The sequence below is a fragment of the Manihot esculenta genome, chromosome 16 (genome assembly GCF_001659605.2).
Source record: "Manihot esculenta cultivar AM560-2 chromosome 16, M.esculenta_v8, whole genome shotgun sequence".
Lineage (NCBI taxonomy): Eukaryota > Viridiplantae > Streptophyta > Magnoliopsida > Malpighiales > Euphorbiaceae > Manihot > Manihot esculenta.
In genome coordinates this window covers 6,395,200-6,419,699 of record NC_035176.2, presented here as the reverse complement: position 1 = coordinate 6,419,699, position 24,500 = coordinate 6,395,200, and the positions used below count along the sequence as shown (strand labels likewise).

The 24,500-nt window shown below is 35.1% G+C and overlaps 1 protein-coding gene across 1 annotated transcript; it reads left to right on the top strand.

Moving 5' to 3' along the window:
• Nucleotides 1-4,783: 4,783 nt before the first annotated feature.
• Nucleotides 4,784-23,029, top strand: LOC110603201 (ras-related protein RABA1d). Its single transcript, XM_021740905.2, has 2 exons — nucleotides 4,784-5,194; nucleotides 22,276-23,029. The coding sequence occupies exons 1-2, from the start codon at nucleotides 4,974-4,976 to the stop codon at nucleotides 22,709-22,711; spliced, it is 657 nt and encodes a 218-aa protein (XP_021596597.2). The 5' UTR covers nucleotides 4,784-4,973; the 3' UTR covers nucleotides 22,712-23,029.
• Nucleotides 23,030-24,500: the final 1,471 nt, after the last annotated feature.

Below are 24,500 nucleotides of genomic sequence, written 5' to 3'. Positions count from 1 at the left end.
AACCCTTAACCCCTTCTTAAAACTTACTTAAAACATGAAAGAAGAGGAGGATCTACACTTACCTCTTGAAGATCGAGAGGAGATGCGATCCCAAACTTAGAGATGTGGAGGAAACGATCTCCGGAGGTCTCCGAGCTGCTAAAACCTTGATCTTAGTTTAAAATCTTCAAAACATGGTAAAAACTCATAAAAACTCTAGGAGATTTGAAGGAAAACATAAAATCAACCATGGAGGGTCAAGAACTCACCTTTGCTTGAAAATGGAGAGAGAAAAACTCGCCCATTTTCGGACATGGGGCCTTTTATAGGTGGCTGGCCAGACCATCTTCGAAGGCCAAAGGTGCTTCCACAACTCGACCATGTTCGGCGGCCGAACATGAGGTTCGGCGACCGAACCTAGCATTTCCCTTCAAAACTTTCTTTTCTTTCAAAACTCAATTTTCTTTCTTGATCAAACCATAAAAACATGTAAAAACATTTTTAGAAAACTTTTATTTTACCCTTCTAGAAGGCTTCCGACATCTGAGGAAATTCCAGATTCCAACGGAGATTCCGCCGGAAGGTAGGAATTCTGATGCTGGGGTCTAGCCGAGTATTACACCAGGTTCGGCCGCCGAACCTGCTTGTGGAGGCAGCCTTTGGCCGCCTAACCTGCCCCCGAAAGGATGGACTTTTCGGATCTGTGAAGGGGTTAGGCCGCCGAACCTGCCCCCGAAGGTTAGTGACTTTTGGATTTGTGAAAGGCGTTTGGCCGCCGAACTTGCCCTCGAAATTCCCTGACTTTTGAATCTGGAAGGGACCTTCGGCCGCCGAACCTGCCGCCGAAAGTCTCCTGCTCAGCCTTCCTTTGCTTGTTTCCTATGCATGTTTTGTTATGTTTTAGGGGTTTTTGGGGAGTTGTTTAGAGTCTTGTTAGAGTTATGTTCGGTCCTTCATTTGAGTCCATTTATGTAGGATCGGACCTGGGAGACCGTAGAGGCCAACAGTGAGTCAGCTGCTATAGTTTTAGTCAAGCGTCAGCCAGAGGTGAGTAGAACTAAACTATCTTTTCAAAGTAACTAAACTTTTTAAGCACGTTCATGTATCATGAATGCCATGTTTATGTATTAGGTTATTTTGCATTAGAATTCACGAATATGATGCATTACATAATTTACTTTGTTGTGGATGGATATTGGATGACCCACTAGCCTCGATATGATATGATATGATATGATATGAAAATCCAGGTCGATGCCCATTCTATGCCCCTGGCAATATGTAAGAGAAAGTCCAGGTCGAAGCTTATTCTACGCCCCTGGCTTTTATGGATATGTTATGTTATGTTTAAGCGAAAGTCTTGAAGAGCTCCGTCGAGGGCCGGACACATTGGATTATGTAGAGGGTTACTGATGACAAGTCCATCTTGATGTGAATTGTTTGTGATGTGATGCATTTCATACGAGCATATGTTTATAAAACTGTTTTTATGTTCTGCTCACTAGGCTCTTGTAGCTTATCCCTTTCCCCTAACCCCAGGTTTGCAGGATCAGAGATAGCACAGGGAGTCAGCTTAGTGGCTGGTATAGCTGATGTAATAGAATAGTTGTGGACATGTAATGTATAATGGATTAGAATTGTGCTTGGCCTTAGTTTTCTTTATCGTGTAATCCCTGTTAATATGATCTTTATGTAAAAGTTTTAAATATGTTTTATGTTTGAACCAAGCTTGAGGCATGTGATGTTAACCATACTAGAGCATTTGATGAGGGCTCTAGTATGGGTTTTATGTTTTCAGTATGATACATGTACAGGTTGAGCTCGGTTTCATGAAAATGTTTAAGTTTTTTATGATAATGTATGATCATGTATGGGATTTTATCAGGTACACAGGATGTATAGTAGGCTTGCTACGGGTTCCAGCGACCTTAAGTCAATTTGAATCCTAGCGCCGATAGCGGTCCGGTTTCCGGGTCGTTACACAAAGCTTCCAAGCTGGTCCTTAAGAATCAGGCAAAGACTACTGAGGATCAGGTGACCCTATTGCATCACCAAGTCTTTTATAACTTCAATGGAAATATTTTCTTATATCTTGTCATTATTTTCACTGAGTGTCTGTATATTCTGTGCTCGTTCACAGCTCTCATTCAAGACTTAAAATAATTTCTTTTAAAGAATTGCTAAGAGTTAACACCCGTCCACTATAGTAGTAATAAATAGCTTGAAAATCTTTGAACAATAGAGATAACATCTGGATATTTGGCTTAGCAAATGCTTGCCTCGGGTTTGAGATATCCTATAGGATTTCTTATAATCATGAGACTAGTACTCGCCTGTGAACACTCGCCTTGTGGCTTGAGCTCGAATACCTTAAGAGTCTTATATGGGGCTTATACTCACCTTGTGGCCTTGGGCATGCCTTAGAATTTCTTATAGGAGATTAACACCAAGTTAAACCTGCTGTGGTGGTTTTTGATTAATGGGACAAACACCCGGATTATAGTTTAGCAGAATCTGCCTTGTGACCTGACTTAGCAAAACTTGCTTTGTGGCTTTGTTTAGTGGGACTAACGCCTAGATGGTTTGGCGAAAATCTTATGGCCTAGCAAAATTCGCCTTGTGGCCTAGCGGAATCCGCCTTGTGGCCTTATTTAGTGGGACTAATGCCCAGATAGTCTGGCGGAACCCGTCTTGTGACCTAGCTTGGTTTGCCTTGTGGCCTTGTTTAGTGGAACCAATGCTCGATGGTCTAGCGGAACCCACCTTGAGCATTGACTTGGCGAAACCCGCCTTGTAGCCTTGTTTAGTAGGACCAACGCCCGGATGGTCTAACAGAACCCGTCTTGTGATTTGGCCTAACGAAATCCACCTTGTGGCTTTGTTTAGTGGGATTAACGCCCAGATGGTCTGGCGGAACCCGCCTTGTGACCTGGCCTGGCGAATCCCACCTTGTGGCCTTGTTTAGTGGGATCAACGCTCGAATAGTCTGGCAAAACCCACATTGTGATTTGGCCTGTTGAATCCCGTCTTGTGGCTTTATTTAATGAGACCAACGCTCAGATGGTCTGGCAGAACCCACCTTGTAATCTGACCTAGCGGAACCTGCCCCGTCTTGTGACCTTATTTAGTGGGATCAATGCCCGAATAGTGTGGCAGACGTTTTCCATTTATTAGATTATTGCCACGTGATCTTATCTAGCTGTGACAACTTATAATTTATTTTATCATGTTGTTATATAACATCAATACTATTGATATGAATTATAATTTTTCTTTATGTTACTGAAATGTATATATAGTACCAGATCTAGAAATTTAACTCAAAGTACATAATTTTATCTTTTTACCAAAATCTTCAATCTCACTCCCTCCAAAAAAATTTTATTCATATAAATACTAAAAATAAATTTCTTAAGTGGTAATTCAAAATAACTAAGAGAAAAATCACGTGAAACCATTTTTATAAGTTGAATCAATTCGTTCACTTTAAGATTTTTATTTATAATTTTTTTAACTTATTATCTACATAAATGTTATTTGATTTATATATATTTTAAGAATTTTTTTTTATAAAATAATCTAATTCATAATCTATTAAACTCTTTTTTTTTAAAATTAATTTTTTAAAAAAATCTAAAAAATTTATGAAGCAAATTATATAATCTACAAAACTATTGTAAAATTGTAAAATTTATTTCTATAAATTTAAATAGTCTAACATATAATTTTAATTATATAATTAAATAAAAATAAATAAAAATAACTATTATTTTTAATAATAGAAATATATAAAATATAAATTAAATAATAAATAAATAACTTATCATTTAAATATTTTGAAAAAAATAAGACATTTAGAAATAAAGTCTTGAAAGTTAGGAGGAGATGCTTGCTGTAAAAATAATATTAGATTGTAATTTATTTATAAGTGAATTATTATAAGTTTTTGAATTTTTAAAAAATTCACTAGTTTATTTCTATATCAAAATTATTCAATTAAAATATTATTATATTTTATAAATCAAATTATTTAATTTATTTGTAAAATTTTTTTTATTCAACTTATTTTAATATAAATTAAATAAAATAAATATTTAATTTTACAGATACTAAATAATATATATATTTAAAATTATATAAACTAAATAATATAAATATTTAAGATAAATATAATTTTTTTTAAATAAAAAATTAAAAAATTTAATATTATAAAATTACAAATACTTACATTGTTGTTATATAATTTTTAAATAGAGATGAATTAATAATTTTTTTAAAAAAATTTAAGGTCTTAATAATAATAGCATTGAATATAAATATAAAATATTTTAATATATATTATTTATGTATGATATATTATGTAAAAGATATTTATTTGAAATAAATATTTATTATTATATGTGAAAAAGATAAAAGATATTTACTTTTAATATAAAATTGAAAATTATGATATTATATATTTATTAATAAAAAACTTAAGAACTATTATTTTTTTTTATATTTAATTTAATCTTTATTGTTATAATTATAATAAACTGAAAATATTTGCTTTTTTAAAGTTTAAAGTAAAAGTTTTGGTTTTTTTTTTTTTTTTTTTTTTAAATTTTGTTGGGATTTTAACTTGCCTATTAATTAAAGATCATCCACGATGCAATAAACTAAATACACTGATCGAAAGACCGAAATACCCTCAACTTAAAGCCGCACATGGGAGTAGTAATAGGTTACTAATTTGCTTTGTCCAAGGACATTATGGTCATTTAGAGCTCCTTCTAAAGATTACACCACGCCTTCACTTTCTCCAATTTTCTCTTCGCGATTCCAAGGAGGCAAGCAGACAGGGGTCTTCACCCATTTCCAGCTTACTTCTAGAGCAAAATACAGACACAAAAAAGCTTTTGCATTTGAAGGATTCGAATTTTTTTTTTTTTAATACAAGGAAAAATCTTTCTCTACTCTTTTCCTTTCTTTGAAGCAACGCAAGAGTAGAAGTAATGGCAGGGTACAGAGCTGAAGATGATTACGATTACCTTTTCAAGGTGGTGCTGATAGGCGACTCTGGTGTGGGCAAGTCCAATCTACTGTCCAGGTTCACTCGGAATGAATTCAGTTTGGAATCTAAGTCCACTATAGGAGTTGAGTTTGCTACTCGTAGCTTGAACGTTGATGGCAAGGTCATCAAGGCCCAGATTTGGGACACTGCTGGCCAAGAGAGGTCTGTGTTCTTCTGTTTCTTTCGCTTGTGTATTTGTGGATTTGTGACCTGGGTTTTTCATTGGTTTCTGAAGTTTCATTTTTCTTTTTTATCCCCTCTAAGTTTCTGTTTGTTTTTTTGATCTGTGTGCGTCTTCTTTTGGAAATTAGCGACCTGGGTTTTTTTTGGCAGCTCTTTTTTGGATGTTTTATGCGTTTGACAGGGTTTTCTGTTTTTGTGATCTGTGTTACGGTATATAAGATGTTTAGCATGTTAATTAAGGTTTCTGTTTGTTGCTTCCTTTGAAAATTGAGAAAAAGATAAGCAAATTGATGTTGAATGTTCTGTGTCATTGTTGGACTTTGAGATTCATCTGTTATGTGGGTTTACTTTACTTTTACATCAGTGATCTTGGTTTTTGTGAAATTTTGGATTGAGATTTGCGATGTAGACCAGTAGATCTTGTCATTTTACAGCTTTTATATTCAGTTTGATGTTTATGTTGCCCGTTTTATGAATAGGTTGACATGGAGTTTTAGGAATTAAGTAAAAGTACTCAGGTGTTCCCCCCCCTCTCTTTCTTTCTCGTTAGGTTACTGCAATCTTTGGTAGTTGTTAAGTAAAACAGAGAGCATCATCATTGTGTAGAAATATTCATTTTTTATTTTTATTTTCCTTCTCTCTCTCTCTCTCTCTCTCTCTCTCTCTCTCTCTCTCTCTCTCTCTCTCTCTCTCTCCTTCCTTTAGGTTACTGCTATCCTTGGTAGTTATTAAGTGAAACAGAGAGCATCATCATCGTGTAGCCTATGCGTTGAACCTGATAGTGAGTATTTATAAACCATACATACTGTAAAATCAGGATTACCTTTTGAGTTTACCCATATTTTGATGGCAGGCAAATGATAAGTTATTTTGGATACATAGATATGATTAGACAGATTGATAGTGGTGTATCTGAATTGGATTTTGGGTCATGCTTGTGTGGAAAGTAGGATATAGTTAGCATACATGAGAACTATGTAGTTGTGTAAATACTTAATCCTATATATTTTTTTTCTGGGGAAAATTGTTATTTTGTTTGTAAGGAGAAGGGGAATGGAGATAGGGAGAGGTAGAGGGTGTTGGGATTTGAATTCTTCACTTTTTATTATATGAGGTAGAAACTTTACCATTGAACTATTGTCCCAACGGTTATTTTTTTATTTTTTACTTTTTGTCAAAACCAAATGGTTAAATTGATAATGTTGTTTTTGGAAATGGCTTAAGGGACAAAGTGCCTTATTCAGCTGAGAAACAAGAAGAAAAAGAGCATACAAGTGTTCCCAAACAAAACCAAATCAAAAGGCCATTCTGGTAACGGGACCCACTTTCAAGCCCAATTATGGAGGCTTGCTTGTTTATTGATCCACACTTTCAAATCCGTTATTTTCAACATGCTATCAAGTGGTGAAACCCAAGTGCTATAGATTCAGGACTAGAAAGCATGATGATTGAGCTTAATGGAGCTAGACCTATGAGCTGAGTCAAGGATGAGCCAGACCCATGTGGACCCAAGGCCTGTCGGGTTAGTCAAGGAGAATTAAACCTTGAGTGCAGAGTTAAGAGGAGCTAGACCTATATACATGTATCACCCATGCAATGCCAACTTAAAACTGGAACTATGAAGTCTAATCTGGATCTAGTTTCACGGGATGTTGGAAAATGGCTTAAAGGGACAAAGTCCCACGTTTGCAGAGAAAGAAGAAAAGGAAAGGCATATAAGTTTTGGCAAACCAAACTGAAATTACTTAGAAAGTGTTTAGTTTACTCTTTTCTTCTAGCTAATAGCTGATTAACTAAACAACTAATTTAAGTGTTTGATAACCTCCTTCAAAGCTAGCTAATAACTAATAGGTACCCTATCAGCTGTCTTTTTTATTGGCTCTAATTTTAGAGTTTTTTCTCAACAGCTGACAGCGAATGAGACTTCATATTTTATTTTGACCATATTATCCTTTTAGTATTTATTAATTATAAAATTTTCATATTAACATAAATTTTAATATATATTAATAAATTATTTATACTTATAAAATAAATATAGATATAGAAGTAACTATATTAGTTATAATATTTTTATATAATAAAAATGCTGATATACATGAAAATATAAATTTTATTTTATTAACAATCATGTTATTAAATCTTATATATATTATATGATACATTATTGCTTTTGTGTACTTTAATAATAAATAAATCAATATTATTGGTCATTTTGTATATAAACAACAATTTTACATAATTTACCAAACGCTTCCAATGATTCAGTTGCAATTAACAGTCAGCTATCAGTTACTAGCTATCAGCATCAACTAACAGGTACTAGTTATGAGCTGTATCAGACAGTTGAAGCAAACAAGCTCTTAGTCCATTTTAGTGATGGGGAGCTTAGCTTTAATCCTAGTTTAGTATGGAGGCTTGACTATTTATTGATCCACACTCCTGGAATTTTCAATAGTTATCATTAGATTGCCCTTCAGTTTCCTTCTACACTCTACCTAGTGCCTATGTATCCTTTATTTCTCACTCTAAAAATATACTTAAAACAAATATACCATATATATATATTGACAATGGGGAATGGGGATTGGGGGTAAACCGTACTTTGTGGAGAATCATCTCTGCGTTGATCTCTAATTCAGTTGACAAGTTGTGTCTATGTTAAAGTGCGTTATTGGAGGTTAAACCATACACTTTTTTAAATAGAAAAAGATAGAAAAGAACTTAAACAGAGCGAGCAATGACACATTTGCCGAAAATGAGCACATAAAGTGACTGGAAATTGTTTATATTAGTGTAATTTAGTGTTAGGAATTTTCTAGATGACATGATTTAGTTTCATGAAATGAAAATGTATTTAGATGTTGAAACTCATAGTAATTAGTAGCATGGTGCTTCTTTTGCTTTAATCCAGTCTCCCTATACATATTCCTTTACTTCATATTGAAATTTGTTTAATCTATGTAGATCATAGTTTCAACTAGCGGCCGCGTTCGCGGTCACAAGTAATGGAAATAGGCTTGTAATGGTCATAACGTAACGGTAACGGTCTATCACTGAGCAATTTTGTTTGAAAAATTTGCAAAGTTCATGAAATTAGCAAATATTCAAAGATTTAATCAAAAGTAACTTATACAACTTAATAATAAGTATAAATATATCTAATTGTTAAATTTGGGCCAGGCCTAACTCATCCCTAAAGCTAGCTCAAGGGTGAGGAGTGCCTATGGCTCATATAAGGGGCACATTACCCCTTTCTACAACCGATGTGGGATTCAACACACCCCCTCATGCCCGGAATTTTTTTACTGGTGCGTGGCACATTTATGGGGCGCCCAACATCGGATGGGGAGGCTCTGATACCATGTTAAATTTGGGTCAGGCCTAACTCACTCCTAAAGCTAGCTTAAGGGGGAGGAGTGCTTATGGCTCATATAAGGGGCACATTACCCCTTTCCACAACCGATGTGGGATTCAACACTAATAAACACAAAATCTATAATTTTTAAACATTATACATAATAACTAACCTCAATTACCATTAGAATGAGCACTTAGCATCTACGTTATGCAAAAAAAATTAAATTATTTGAAGAAACTACATTTTAATTTAAGGTTATGTTCTTTTTTATCCTTACCCCTTATTTTTCATGAATTTTTAATCTTGTAAATTCCATATTTATATTTTATACATAATACTTAGTTATCATTTATTATAACTTATAAGAGCATAAAACTCATTTAATAATTAGTAGTAATTATATTAGGTTATAATTTTAAACTTCTAAAATTCTACATTTCTAATCTAACGTTCTAACTTCTAATTATTTTTATTATGCATTCACTAAAAAATGATTCAAAAATATCTAAAAACTTGTTGAAAAAATAGTAAAAACTTATGTTCTAAATTTCTAATATAAGTTATTTAACATCCTAACTTCTAATTATTTTTATTTATGCATTCACTAAACATGATTAAAATATCGAAAAATTGTTGAAAAATAATAAGACCCAACTTTTTGCTCAATAGTACTTCAAAACTACTTAGTATCTTGGATGATTTGAGCTCTTCAACACAAAAATTTGTAGAGAAGATTAATAGCACTTGAAGAGTCTTAAAGTTGAGAGAAAATTTAGAAAAACTTGAGAGAAATAAAAAAAGGGTAAATTTTGGCTAGGGAGGAAAGTAGAAGGCTTTAAAATGTGAGGAAAAAAGTGTCTTCTTCTTTCAATAATTCATACACTACATTGCAAGTGGTCTTCTGCAACAATTTCAAAGATTTCTACCCATCAAATGAAGGTGATGGCTTTATGGCTGTTAAGCTGCGGCAAATAATGGCCGTTACCGACACAATTTTTTATCGCTGTTACCAACTTCTTAGAAACTTATTCTTTTACATCAGGTTGAAATTTTGACCCATCGACTATGAGATAATTTTGTTATCCTAAGTGAGTCTATTCCCAAGTCTTTAGTGCTATTATGGATTGTTTGTGATGATTTCTGTAGGTAGTTTTAGACATGAAGCCTAGGTCTAGGAGTGGCAGAGCTCCTAGCTTTAAGGTCTGCAGGCTGAGTTCACATGCTTCTTAGCTGCAAAGAAACTCAATTTCTTTTGGTTTCAAAACCCTTGCAGTTGGAAGATGCCTGCTGGTTTGCTGGTACATTCTGGTTGATATGAAACTTAAGTTCTTGGTTCAAGACTCCCAGGATCTTTAGCTCCATTTCTGTATTCTAAGTTCCAACTATTCTGCTAAGTAGCAGCAGTAAATAGTGTTGATGTTTAAGTTTCTTATAAAACGTTACATATAGAAGGACTAGGTAAAGGAAAAAGCCTGGTAACACTAGAAGGGATTTATAGTTTGTTTCAGATGTCTGGAGGGAGTAACAGAAGTTGAAGCTGGCGGGAACATTTAATTTAGCTGGAACAACTGGAACTAGTTTGCAGGCTATATGAATACAGCTTTAGGGACCTGTATTGAACATCTGAGGAAATATCAAGAATCCTAATAAACTCTTCATTCTTTGTATTCTAATTTCTCTCATCTCTGCTCATTCTTCATTTCTTCTGTTCCCTAGCATAAAATCCTGACTTCTGACAAGTGACAAGTTGAAGTTTATTTCAGGCCTAGTTAAGTTTCTGGGACATGATAATTGAGCCTAGTCAAACAAGCCCCAATAGGCCAGATTTTATGGTTAATAGACTACCCAATTGTCACATGTAGGAGAAAGAAATGGAAGAAGAAAGATAATTCTGGAAGAGTCTAGAGAGAGAAGAGTTTTGGAGGGAAATAAAATAATGAGATGGGTGTGAGTCTCAAGGAAATCAAATGTTAGTTAGAGTTGTTATAAAAAGGGGATGACACATGTATAGTGGCATATATGAGTTTTATTCAACCAAAACAAATATTCTCTCTCAATTCTTTTCTCCTTCTTTGCTCTACTTCTTCTTTCCACTTAATTCTATTCTCATTCTCTGCAATTCTCTTCTCCTATCTCAGTCAATCCTTATTCTAAGGGATTGCTACCGACAAATTGGTATCAAGAGCCTTGATCCAAGAGTGGGTGAGTTCAAATTATTTTGGGGAGGTGTTGCAAGATGACTAGAAGTGTGGTGGTGAGTGTTGATGTGGTCAGATTGGATGAATTGGAAGAGCAGATCCGTAATCTCCAAGGATGTCAAGTTAGAGCCTTAGAGTCAATCAAGGCTGAATTGAAAGCTGACAGCATAATTGATGTCAGAAAAATTATGATGGCTGAGATGCAATCCATAATGAGTGGAGTTCTGAAGGAAAAAGGCAATGTTGACGGTGGAGATCAGGGAGAAAACTTGGGAGGTCACCAAGAACCAAGCAATAAGGGCATCCTGCCTATTCCGAGGGGAAGCATGAATTAGGTAAGCAATCCTTCACCAGTACAAATTGGGGTTGCGACTGCTTTGTTGCCTAAAATTGAGTTAATGACTTGTGATGGGAAAGAACCAGAAGCATGGGTTAGAAAATGTGAGAAATATTTTGATATATACAAAGTTCTTGTGGAACAGAGGGTTGGGATTGCTAGTGAAGAATTTGAGTGTTTAATTGCTGTAAAAGATTATCTTTAGAAGCTATGTGCATTCTAATTTATACATAAAGAATCAAAGCTAATAAGGAAAATACAAATAATAAAATCTCTACAATTATGCCTAATAAATTAGCCTAAAATATGGCATGACATCAACCATTATCTTTGCAATTATGTCCTAAAGATCTCATTAGTCAACAGCTAGTCTATTCTTGATAGACAAAGCAGATTCATGGTATCAGAATTGGAGTAAGGGAAAGGAAATATTGAGGTGGGAGGAATTTGAATTATGTAGGAGGTTTGGGGAAGATGAAATGGCTGATGTAGTAGAGGAATTTATGAGAGTTAGGCAAGATGGAATAGTGAGGGACTACCAAGACAGATTTGAGGAGTTAAGGCTTAGAATGGAGAGAATTCTGCCTAATCTAGATGAGAAGTACTATCTTTCTGTGTTCATGTGAGGATTAAAGGATACCATTAGACCTATGGTCCGGATTGTGAAGCCTACAACTCTCTCCCATGCCTTTGAAATAATTAGATTCCAAGAAAAGTTGATTAATCCTTCTGGGACCTATAAAAACGGAACCAACTCCTATAAACCCTATTCTAGTTCTCCTTCCCATTTAACCTATAAAACCTCCCAGCTGCACCATAATTTTCCACATGCCACTAAACCCCCAAACACTAGCCCAGCTGTGACTAAGAACCCAATCAACTTCCAAAAGTCTAACCAAAATTCTATCACCAACTCCACCCATACCAGCACTAGTTCTATGGGTCAAAACTCTGTCAATAAAGGGTCTGCAGTTACTAAGTATTTTCCTGGTCATGTGTGTAAGCAAAAATCTGTGAATGCCTGAAGTATTGAAGATGTTGGGGGGGGGGGGAGATACATTCAATGACCAGGAAAAGGAAGATTTGAAGGAATGTTTTCAAATGTTGAATGCTGGGGGAGAAGAGGTTAGTGAGGAGGACATTACTCTGTCTGTATGTGCTATAGAGGGGAAACAAGGGGTGTAGACTATTAGGATATTTGGGAATTATCAAAACAGGAAGTTGTTGATGATAGTGGATAGTGATAGCACCAACAACTTTATTGATATTTGGGAGGAATTTTTGATTTTATTTTAATTTAATTGATCTTTACAAGATTTGAGTATTTATACACAGAATCAATCTAATTTAGAAATATTAATTAAACACCTAATTAAGAATATCTACAATAATTGAAGAAAATAAAATCACTGTAATCAAGCCTAATTAGGATCCCAAGGATTTGAATCCTCCTAATTAAGAACCTTCTATGTTGGTCAACACTCCCTCTCAAGTTGGTGCATAGATATCACACATGTCCAACTTGAAAATCAAGGTATGATAGGTCTTATTGCTGAGTCCTTTGGTAAACACATCAACTAGATTGCTCATCAGAAGGCACATGATCTAATCCCAAAGCACCATTTATTAACTTCTCTTTAATAAAGTATCGATCAATCTCTATGTGCTTCATTTGGTCATGTTAAACCGAATTGAGTTATACTGATGACAGCTTTGTTGTCGAGTGTAAAAGCAGTTTGTCTCTCTCCAATAATTTCAATTCCTCCAACAATCTTTGCAACCACAGGAGTTTACAAGCCTTGTGCCATGGCTCTTTACTCAACTTTAGCACTTGATCGAGCAACAACACTTTGCTTGTTTCTCCAAGTGGCAAGCTTTCCTCCCACAAGTGTGTAGCAACTAGTAGTCAACCTCTTATCATTAAGGGATCCAGTCCAATCTGCATCCATGAATGAATGTATGCAGAGATGACCGTGTTTAAAGAATATGAGACCTTTCCTAGGAGCAGACTAAGCTGACTGCATATGCTATGTCTGGTCGAGTATGTGAAAGATTAATTAGCCTGCCTAACAACCTCTGATATCTACCAATATCTATCAATTTACCCATCCTTGTTTGTAGCTTGTGATTACTTTGGAGTTTCTGCTGGTTTGCAGCCTAACATACCAGTTTTTTTCTAAAAGATCCAAAATATATTTTCTATGAGAAATAAGGATTCCCTTATTTGATCCAACAATTTCGATTCTCAGGAAATATTAAAGTTTTTTTTCAGATTTTTAATTTTGAACTCCTGAGCCAAAAGCTTTTTCGGTCGAGTCATCTTTTTCAGTATCATCCTCTGTCATTATTATGTCATTAACATAGACTATAAGAAGAGTAATTTTATTTTTGTGATATCTGATAAATAGAGTATGGTCAACATTATTCTATTGATAGACAAAGGAAACCATAGCTCTATTGAATCGATCAAACCAAGTTCTGGGTGACTGCTTCAACCCATAGAAAACCTTATAAAGCCTTTTTTAACATGCACACATTTCCTTGTATTTTTTCATCAACAAATCCAAGAGAGATTTCCATATACACTTTCTTCTATTAGTCTTCGTGGAGGAATGCATTTTTCACATCAAATTGCTGTAGGTCCTAGTTAAAATTGGCAGTGCAAGATAGCAATATTCTGAGTTCATTTTGGCAACAGGGACAAATGTCTCCTGGTAATCCACTTCATACGTCTGATTGTATCCCTTGGCAACAAATCTGCCCTTGAATCTTTCAATTGGTCCATCTGCTTTGTGTTTTACAGTGAACACCCATTTGCAGTCAACTAGTTTTTTTTTTCAGGTGAAAGAGAGAAACTCCCTGGTCTCATTTTTAGCCAAGGCTTTCATTTCTTCGATCATTGCTCCTTAAAATATTTGAGAGCTTCCTTCTAATTCTGTAGGATAGACATAGAGGAAATAGACAAGATAAAGGTTTTATATGATGAAGACAAAGAATCACAAGAGAAGAAGTTAGAAATAGAATTTTTTATGCAAAACCTAACTCCTTTTCTTTGAGTAATTGGTTTATTTAAATCATCAATGGGCTCAAGGTTTAGAGTTGACTCACCAAATGGAGAAAAAGAAAATTCATGACACTGAGTAGGCTACACAACTGCTTCTGTTTTGTCTCTTTAAATTTGGTTTATTCAAGCGTTCAATTATTTTTTTCTAATCATCAATAGTCTCTTCCTGTATAGTAGTCTCCTCTTGAGTAAAACGCTCCAGAGTTATAAGATTAGGAATCATCTCTTCTTTCTCGTTGTCCTCCCCATGAAGAGGTGATGGGTAGTACTGAAGTAACGTTCTAAGCATAACATCCGTACTAATAAAGTATTTTCTAGATAGAGGTGGTAACACTTGTACCCTTTTATGTAGGAGAGTACCCAACAAAAGCATATGTAAGAGCCCCTGGATTGAGCTTTTCACCTGTCCTAGTATGAACAAAACACGTGCACTCAAACACCTTTAGTGGAACAGTATAAACATTTTTTTCCTTGTAACACCTCTAAAGAGCTTTTAAAGGTAAGATCTTTGAGATACATTCTATTAATGAAATAAGTTGTGGCTAAGACTGTATCTCTCTAATAGGTTTTTAGAAGATTCACGGTGAAAAAGGAGAGATCCGATAATTTTCAACAGTTGCTTATTTGTTTTTTCAGCAACACCATTTTGGGTACTAGTGTAAGGATAACTAGTTTGATGTAGTATCCCATTAGACTCCAGATAAGCAGAAAAATGGCCATCTATGTATTCTGTACCATTATCAGTTCTCAAAACTTTTATCATAGCATTAAATTGAGTATAAACTATCTTGTGAAAAGATTGAAAGCAAGAAAACACATCACTTTTATCTTTATTAAATAAACTCAAGTTATTCGGGTGCTACAATCAATGAAAGCAACAAACCAACGATTACCAGATAGAGAGACACCAGATAGAGAGACGGCCTGAGTAAGCCCCTAAATGTCGGAATGAATACTCATAAATGGGATTGTACTCCTATTATTACTCGAAGGATAAGTGTTTCTTTATATTTAGCATACTCACAAATATCACAAATTAAAGAATCACATTAAACCTTGAAAAACAAATCAGGATAAAGTTTCTCTATATTTTAGAAGGATGGATGTCCTAACTGTCTATGTTATTGTATAATTTCCTAGTTGATATCCTTATTCTTTCCAAAAAGAGCCTGATGTGAATTCAAACTCAGATTTCCTTCCAATATATATAAGCCATCATGCAGTCTACGATTGTCAATCTTATTTTCGGTTTGAAGTCCTGAATAACACAACCGTCAGGGAAAAAAAATCAACTTTGCAGTTAAAAGATTTAGTAAGAGCATTAATAGATAAAAGATTAACAGGGAAATGTGGAACATGAAAAACAAAAGAAAATTTAATATTGGAATTACAAATAATTGATCTGGTTCTAGAGACAGGAGTCAGGGAGCTATCGACTATTCTGACCGTATCCTTTTGTAGACACAGAAGGTAATTAAGAAAACCTTTAGACGAGCTCGGCATATGTCATTTGCTCCAGAATCAATAATTCATAGAACAATATTAAAAACACTTACATCACCTCCATTAGTGTCTTTCTGGTTTGCCATTTTAAAAAAAATGGGGTCAGCAATATAAGGAATAAGGGACACCACAAATGGGTGTCAAAGTTATTGTTAAAAACACCTCGAAAAAACAAAAAAAGAACCGGTCACGGAACTGGACTGGTCAGAGGCGCGACATTTCGGAAAGAGAGTCGAAAAGGAGCATCGCTGAAAAAGGGCATCGGAAAGAGGCTCACACGCTGACGCGAGGAAGAAGACGCAGAGAGCTGTAGCGGCACATGAGGTCCTGCGTGGGATCGGAGCAGTGTTGCGTCGCTGGTGATTGGCTGGAAATTGAATAGGCTTTCCTTTAGGACGGGTGGTGTCTACCAACTCCCTTGATATAGTCGCCTAGGAGCTTGACCTATTAGTTAATTCTAACTTTTCGTTATGGATCTAAAACCTATGCCAAAGAAGGTGGCAAGACTTTGATACCGTGAAGAATTTTAGGAGTTATTTTTTATTCTATTACAATTTAATTGATTTTTATAAGATTTGATTATTTATGTATAAAGAATCAACCTAATTTAGGAATATTAACAACGCACTTAATTAGGAATATCTACAATGAAGGAAGAAAATAAAATCCCTGTAATCAACTCTAATTAGGATCCCAAGAATTTGAATCCTCCTAATTAGGAATCTTCTATGTTGGTCAATAATGCTAAAGTAGCAAGGGAGTTAAAACTACCATTGGTTTCAGTACCACCTATGAGAGTGTCCGTAGCTGATAGGAGGAAGATGGAGTCCACTTCTATTTGTACTCAGTTTGCATGGAAAGTACAGTTATTTGAGGGTATTAGAATTGGGATGATATGACATTATACTTGGAGTTTATTGGATGTAGAGTTTCAACTCAGTTCTGTTTGATTTCCAGCATTCCGAGATTTCTTTCAGAAAGGCAGGAGCTGTTATAACCTTGCAAGGGTTGACTGGATAGAAGAACTTACAAATGAAGTTAAGTATTGTGAAGATTTATAGCAACTCTTGAGCAAAGGAGGAAAGGATTTTTAGAGTCCTTTGTTTTGTGTATATCTGAAGGAACAGTAGGAACAAATGATGGCTATAGAAAGTAGCAATGATACCTCTCTTAATGCTGAGATCCAGAGTCTTCTAAAAGACTACCAAGACCTATTGCAAGAGTCCACTTCCTTACCCTATTTAGATCTTATAATAATTCCATTCTCCTTCAACCAAACACTAAACCTATCAACATTAGACCCTATAAGATATCCCCGCTATCAGAAAGCAGAAATTGGGAAATTAGTAAGTGACATGCTTGCTACTACTGTGATCCAACCAAGCACTAGCCCCCATGCATCCCCAATTTTATTAGTTAAGAAAAAGGATGGGACTTGGAGATTCTGTATAGATTATAGGAGGCTCAATGATCAAACCATAAAATACAAATTTTCATTTCCTACGATAGATGATTTGCTAGATGAATTAAATGGAGCCACCGTCTTTTCTAAAAATAGAGTTGAGGGCTTGTTACCACCAAATAAGAATGAACCCTCTTGATGTCCCTAAAACAGCTTCTAAAACACACCATGTGCATTTTTAATTGACTGTTATGGTCTTTGGATTGACTAATGCACCTGCTACCTTCCAAGTTCTTATGAATCATATTTTTCAACCCTATCTCAAAAATTTTGTCCTTGTATTTTTTCACATCCTAATTTACAGCCCCAATATCTCAGCATTTACAGCATCTTAGGAAGGTTTTTAAGGTGTTAAGAGAGCATCAGTTACATGTTAAATTGTCTAAATGCACTTTGGGGAAATCAAAGGTAGAGTATTTGGGGCACATCATTTTAGAAGCAGGAGTTGCCACTGACCCAAATAAGATTGCTGCAATGGTTTCGTGGCCTATCCCTCAGTTTGTGAAAGAGTTAAAGGAGTTTTTTTGGGATTAACAGGCTATTACAGGATGGCTCTATAGCTAAACTCCTGACTGATTTATTGAAGAAGGATGGGTTTAAGTGGGGAAAAAGACCTCAACAGGCCTTTGAAATTCTCAGAAGTGCAATGTCTAAAGCCCCTGTTTTGCCCTTACCTGATTTTTCCAAACCTTTTATTGTGGAGACTGATCAAGCAGTATGGGTATGGGTGCTGTGTCACCGCAGGAAGGCCATCCAATTGCTTTTATTTCCAAAGCATTTGGACCAAGAAATAGCAGCCTGTCATGTCAGTTTATGAGGAGTTATTAGCAATTACATTTGCTATGTCCAAATGGAGCCATTACTTGGAGCAAGGATTCTTTTATATCACAATAAATCATGAGTATCAAGTATTTGCTTGAACAAAGGTTACACACTAGCCTGTAGCAGAAGGGGATTTCCAAGTTGTTGGGGTTGAAATATAAGATATTGTATAAAAAAGGGGTAGAAAATAAAGTGGCTGATGCTCTCTCTAGAAGGTGCCATGTTGAAAAGGGGTGTTCAGCTCTCACAGCCTTTCAGCCTACTTGGGTCAATCCTGTAATAGCCAGCTATGAAGCAGATGAGAAGATAGCTGAATTATTGACACATGTGGCAGTAGATCCTAATGCTTCCACAGATTACACTTGTAAGCAAGGCTTGTTGTACTATAAAGGGAGACTAGTAGTGGGAAAAAGTGCTAGACTGAGACACCAATTAATAGGTCTGTATCATACTTCTGCCATGGGAGGGCATTCTGATATTCAGCCTACTTATTTGAGGTTGAAAAGGCATTGTTACCGGCAAGGGTTATTAAATGTAATGCAATGGTGAAACAGTGTGATGTTTGTGCAAGATGTAAATATGAGCCTGCAGCACCAGCAGGTCTCCTTCAACCCCTTCCCATCCCATCCCAAGCCTGGCAACATATTTCCATAGATTTCATTGAGCAACTACCCAAATCAAGAGGAAAGGACACCATTTTAGTTGTTGTGCGTCGTTTGACTAAGTATGGACATTTCATTCCTCTTGCTCACCCTTTCTCTACTGCTACAGTTGCTAAAGCCTTTTTGATACTGTCTTTAAGCTCCATGGTGCTCCCATTACAATTGTTTCTGGTAGGGACAAACGGTTTGAAGGAACTATTCAGAAACTTGGGCACTTCCTTGGCATATTCCTCAGTCTATCATCCTCAGTCTTATGGACAGACTGAAAGATTGAATCAATGCCTTGAAAACTACTTAAAATGCATGACTCATCATCAACTTCTCGATTGGTGCAACTGGCTACCTCTTGCTAAATGGTGTTACAATACTTCTTCTAACAACAACTTAAAAATGAGCCCCTTTGAAGCCTTATATGGGTACAGTCCCACTTCTGTGCCTTTGCTTTTAGAAGACAACACTACTGTACAGGCTGTTGCAGATGTGCTGCAAGCCAGACAGCAAATGCTCTCCCTTATTAAAGACAATTTGCGGCATGCTCAAGCTAGAATCAAACAGCAAGCAGATAAAAAAAAATGTGTGAAAGGACCTTTCAGGTGGGGGATTGGGTCTATCTTAAGCTCCAGCCATACAGACAAACTTCCATTGCAGTGAGAAGGACCCTTAAGTTGTCTGCTAGACTTTATGGACCCTTCCAATTTGTTGCCAAAGTGGGACAGGTCGCATAAGCTGGAGCTTCTCTCTTCTGCCATAATTCATCCTGTGTTCCATGTATCCTTGTAACAAACTAGTTGGGGAATAATATTACACCTATACTGGAACTACCTCTTGTTAAGAAGAGAGACTAAGAACAGAATTTAGAGATGGGAAAGAGAAGAAATTGAGATGAGAAGTAGAAGATGAGAATGAGATGAGAGGAATCAGATTAGATGAGAAGAGAAACGAATATTTGAGAGAGAGAAAGATGATCTTTGTTATTGATTCTTTAGAATAATTGCTGAGTGTTTGTCGGCTGTTATTTATACATCAGAGTAGTATAATTGCCTCTAACGAACTCTAACTACTAGGCTGACCTGTACAGAACTTCCCCCCAAATCATACTAAATAATAACTGCTTTTTCCTCCCATTTATCTCTTCATAATTCCTTTCTTCTTCTTTCTATAATATGTGACAATACCCTCCCCAAGAGAATCTTCTTCTCCCCAAGAAGATGAAAATTCATGAAATTGAACCACTACAAAAGAACGATCTTCCCAACTAGCATCTTCCTCGCATAAATTGAACCATTTGATAAGTCCTTGAAGAATGTGTTGATTGTTCCAAGTCTTCCTCGAGTAATATGTGATCACATGCTCTTAACAACTTTTTTTTTTTTTTAATTCTATTATCAGTACAATTCTCCATAGTGCAGAAGTTATTCTTTTTCCTTTGTCTTCTTGATTTTTCCCATTCGTCCTTCAAAAGAATGATAAAATAACATGAACTGAACTCCTTTGTGAATTTCAGCTCTAGACATGTTGCAAGACTCTGATCTTGATAAATCAACAAAATACTTGAAATGGAGCTTATGCGTGCTACCTTCGTACTTGTCTCTAGCTTCATTGAAGATCAGTTTCTCATTCTCATTGACCTTCATTATGATAAATTTTGGTACGCTAATAGAAACAGAAATGTTTACAGCAGAAGAAGTAAGATTATCGTTTACATCTTCTGCATGCTCACCAAACTTCTCCATGGAGAATCCATTTATCTTGAATCTCTGAGGGCAAAATAGTACTTACAGAAACTTGGACCAGCACAAATTGCTTCTCCCAAGACGCATCCTCTCTATCACCACTACTAACAACCTGTTCCTCTTCCCTATCGTCAACAATATTAACATCTTTTGCTATGTCGACATCCTTAATAGACACTTGCTTCTCTATATTTGGGGATGGAATAGCATCTGTTGTAACAGTTTCCATTTTCTTAGGGTTTGATTCTTTCAATTTACCCATTTTCTCTTCACATGATATCTCCCACTTCACCCGTATTTTATCCCACCTTTCCTCGGATCTTTTAAATGCTCTCTCAGCAATTTCACAAATGCATTGTTCCAAATCCAACAGCTTTTGTTCCTGAGATTGTGTTTCCATAATATGAAAACCTTATTATATCTTTGTTTGCAAGAGAAATTAAGAATGATACAAGACTCAAGAAAAGGTATTCAGCACCAAGTCTGGTAACCCTATCAAATAAAATAATTGGGAAAGAAGAATAAAGAAAGGATGAGAGGAAATTGCAGAAAAAAATATCGATTTCAGCAAAAACCCTAGATTGAAATTTCAACACATTCAAGAAACAGTTTTCTTGAAATCTGCGGGAAGTGAAAAAATAATGGAGAAAATAAAGGAAAGAACTAGAAGTCAATTAAAGAATAAAGAATTTGGTTCAAGAATTCAAGGAAAAAAGAGGAAGAACTTAAACTCTTAAACTCTGTCCTGTTCTTCCTGGTATAACTATTGATTAAAATGTGGAATATTTTATTGACATGTCAATGTTGATACCATAATGTGTATGCCAGAACATTCAAAGTCCTGGGCGTTTATTTGAAATGGAATTTAATTTGTTAGCAGAACTGGGGATTTGTTATTTAAATATAATCACATGAATTTTACTACTAAAGTGAGAAGTCAGGGACATCAGCTCATACTCTCCTTTCTTTAAGAAAATGGGCTTGGCCTACTCATCTCTAAAAGCTAGCTTAAGGGAGGAGTGCCAAGGCTTTATGAGGGGCATTACCCCTTCCCAAACCAGTGTTAGGATTTAACTCTCTCCTCACACTTAGGACCACCAAAAACCTTGAGTGTGAAACACTTGCGGGAAGCCTAACACTAAATGGGGAGGCTTTAACAATTAAATAGGACGAGAAGAGGAAGGAAAGGAAGTGAGGGAATAACCCAAAGGATTGCATTTTCATAAATATGGAGTTCTATATATTATGTAAAAATGAATAGCGAATGAAATTGTAATCCTTGGGGTTATTCCCTTTCTCTTTCTTTCCTTCCTCTCTCATCCTATTTAATTCTTAAAATTTAACACTTCTCATGGTACTCATAAATCAAGTGCAACTTCTGTGACTTAAATGAACTATTTTAAGCATCATTTCACATGATTGTGCTGTAGAATTATTGTCCTGTTTAGGAAGCACGCAAATTTGTTTGGTTGAGCATGGTGTTAATGGGGTTCTGAGCAAAATTACTTCAACTGACTAGACAAGGCAAGTGGACATAACACAACTTGACCAAATGTTACTGGATGACATGCTAATTTGAATGCTTCTCCAGGTTACAGTTACCAATTTATGTGAATACCTGACTACCTGTCAATTTACTGCTTTAATGGGATATGAACTGTCAATAGTTTGATATAGCAATTTCCATATTTCCTGTGACTCTGAAGCATCCAACATTCAAAGTGTATTTTCAGATATGATGCAGAAAATGGATTTTTTTTTTTTCCTTTGGGGGCAAGCCATTTTAGTTGCTAATGACTGTTCTGTTATATATAATGCTGTTCTGGTTTTTCCCACTATGTGCTCTTATGGTATCAATCACCCATTGGCTTCTCTTCTACTCATTGTTACTTTGAACTGATCTTCTTGTGGTTTATAGGTACCGAGCCATAACTAGTGCTTACTACCGAGGAGCAGTGGGTGCACTACTTGTGTATGATGTCACCCGAACGTCAACATTTGAAAATGTTGAAAGGTGGCTAAGGGAATTGAGGGACCATACAGACCCCAACATTGTGGTGATGCTCATTGGTAATAAATCAGATCTTCGCCACCTTGTGGCCGTCTCAACTGAGGATGGGAAATCCTTTGCAGAGAGAGAGTCACTCTACTTCATGGAAACTTCTGCTCTGGAAGCTACTAATGTGGAGAATGCATTTGCTGAAGTTCTTACTCAGATCTACCGTATTGTAAGCAAGAAGGCTATGGAGGCTGGTGATGAAGGTGCTACATCAGCTGTTCCATCGAAGGGAGAGAAAATTGATGTCGGTAAAGATGTTTCTGCTATGAAGAGAGTAGGGTGCTGCTCAAGCTAGGAGTTTGAATTCACTTGTTACAGAGGATGGAGCTGGTTTCTTTTTGCTTCATGTGTAAAATTTTCTCGAAGATGCAAACAATAGGAGAGCTGGGGGTTGATTTTTATTTTCAGTTTTGGAGCAAAACTTTGACTGTTATTTCTAGCTGACAAGAGAGCTTAAATAGGGACAAAATATTACACTACTGTCTTTAAAATGGTTCTGAGTGAAGTCCAAACCTGCATTAGTCTATCTGTTTAGTTGTATTCATTATGGAATCACATTGTCTGCACTAATTCGTAGGCAATTGAATTAAATTACCCTGTTGGTTTCTGAATATTTGCTTGTGTCTCTCGTATTCTTTGAAGCTAATAGATGATGTGTGCTTTACTTTCTGTGACCAAATTGTCTTATTGATATTCTATGGGCATCTTACCGTTAAGAAGGATCAGTTCCTCTGTTTAGAGTAGTTTTTTTTTCTAGTTATTTTCGCAATTTTGGTGTCTTGCCTTTGCTTGTTAGCCTTTCATGAGTCTCTCCATTTCTCTTAGTGGCTGGAGATATTTGAAAAAATTATTATTGCTAGCGATAAATTAAACTATTCGAATTCGATTTAGTTTAATTCGAATTCGATTTATATTAGTAGTATTTGAATTCGTTCACGATCTAATTAAAATTTAATTTAAACTATCCAAATCGTTTTAAATCTCATTATTATTATACGAATAATATTTAAATATGTTTAGTTTTATATATTTTAATTAATAATTTATATAAAAAATAATTTTTATTAATAATTTTTATTTAAAAAATTTAATATTTTTTAAAAAATATTTAAATTTTAATTTTTAAATAAAAATATAAAAAATTTTGTAAATATTATAAAATATATTTTTTTATATTAAATTAATTATTTATATAAATGGATTTCAATAATGGATATCCTATATAAAATCCGAATCCGATTCAAATTTACAACGGATATTATTTTTTAAATCTGAATTCATTCTAAATTTAATTATAACTATCTAAATCTATTCTATTACGATTTTATGAGATCGGATATTCAAAAATATTCCATCCATTTCTGTTACTAATTTATTGCAGGTGATTTTAGATTAGAAATTGTAATTCTATGGAAGTGACCTTTTTCGGAATCAAGCTGCTTCCAAATGTTGACACTATGCCAAATGTTGACACTTATGACTTACAAGAAATTTACCTGCGCGTTGCAGTAAAAGATTATTATTTACAATGCTATATGGTTAAATTATTCAGCATATGTTTGTTCATAAGCTAATTACAAATAATAGGACATCAAATCCTTAATTAATCTTCTTTCTTCAATCTATTTTTGTAAAAAAAAAAAGATATATATCAAATTTGATAATTATTTAAAAAATAAAAATATGAAACAAAACATTCGAAGGCATACTAAAAAAATAATATATGAAGACATAATTACTTACTCTCTGCTTTCTTAATAGCCGATTTCCTTTGACTTAAAGTCGCAGTGTTAGCTAATTTTGAATCTCATGCTATGAGGAATCAGGCGTTAGCAAGGTTTTGCATGCAACTCTCTCTTTAGCATATGATAAATTAAGCTTTTTTCATGCGCTATTTATTTTTGCTTTCTGATGTAGCTGAAAATAATCTGATGATGTGGTCAAAATGGAGTTGTGTTGTAATTGGCTAATCCTGTAAAAGAAAAAGTGAAGTGGTGGATACTCACAGCAGCCACTTCAACGTTCAAATCAGTAAATTAAAGAAAATGGTGAATGAAGAGCTTGAGAGTATTTGTGTAAAGAAA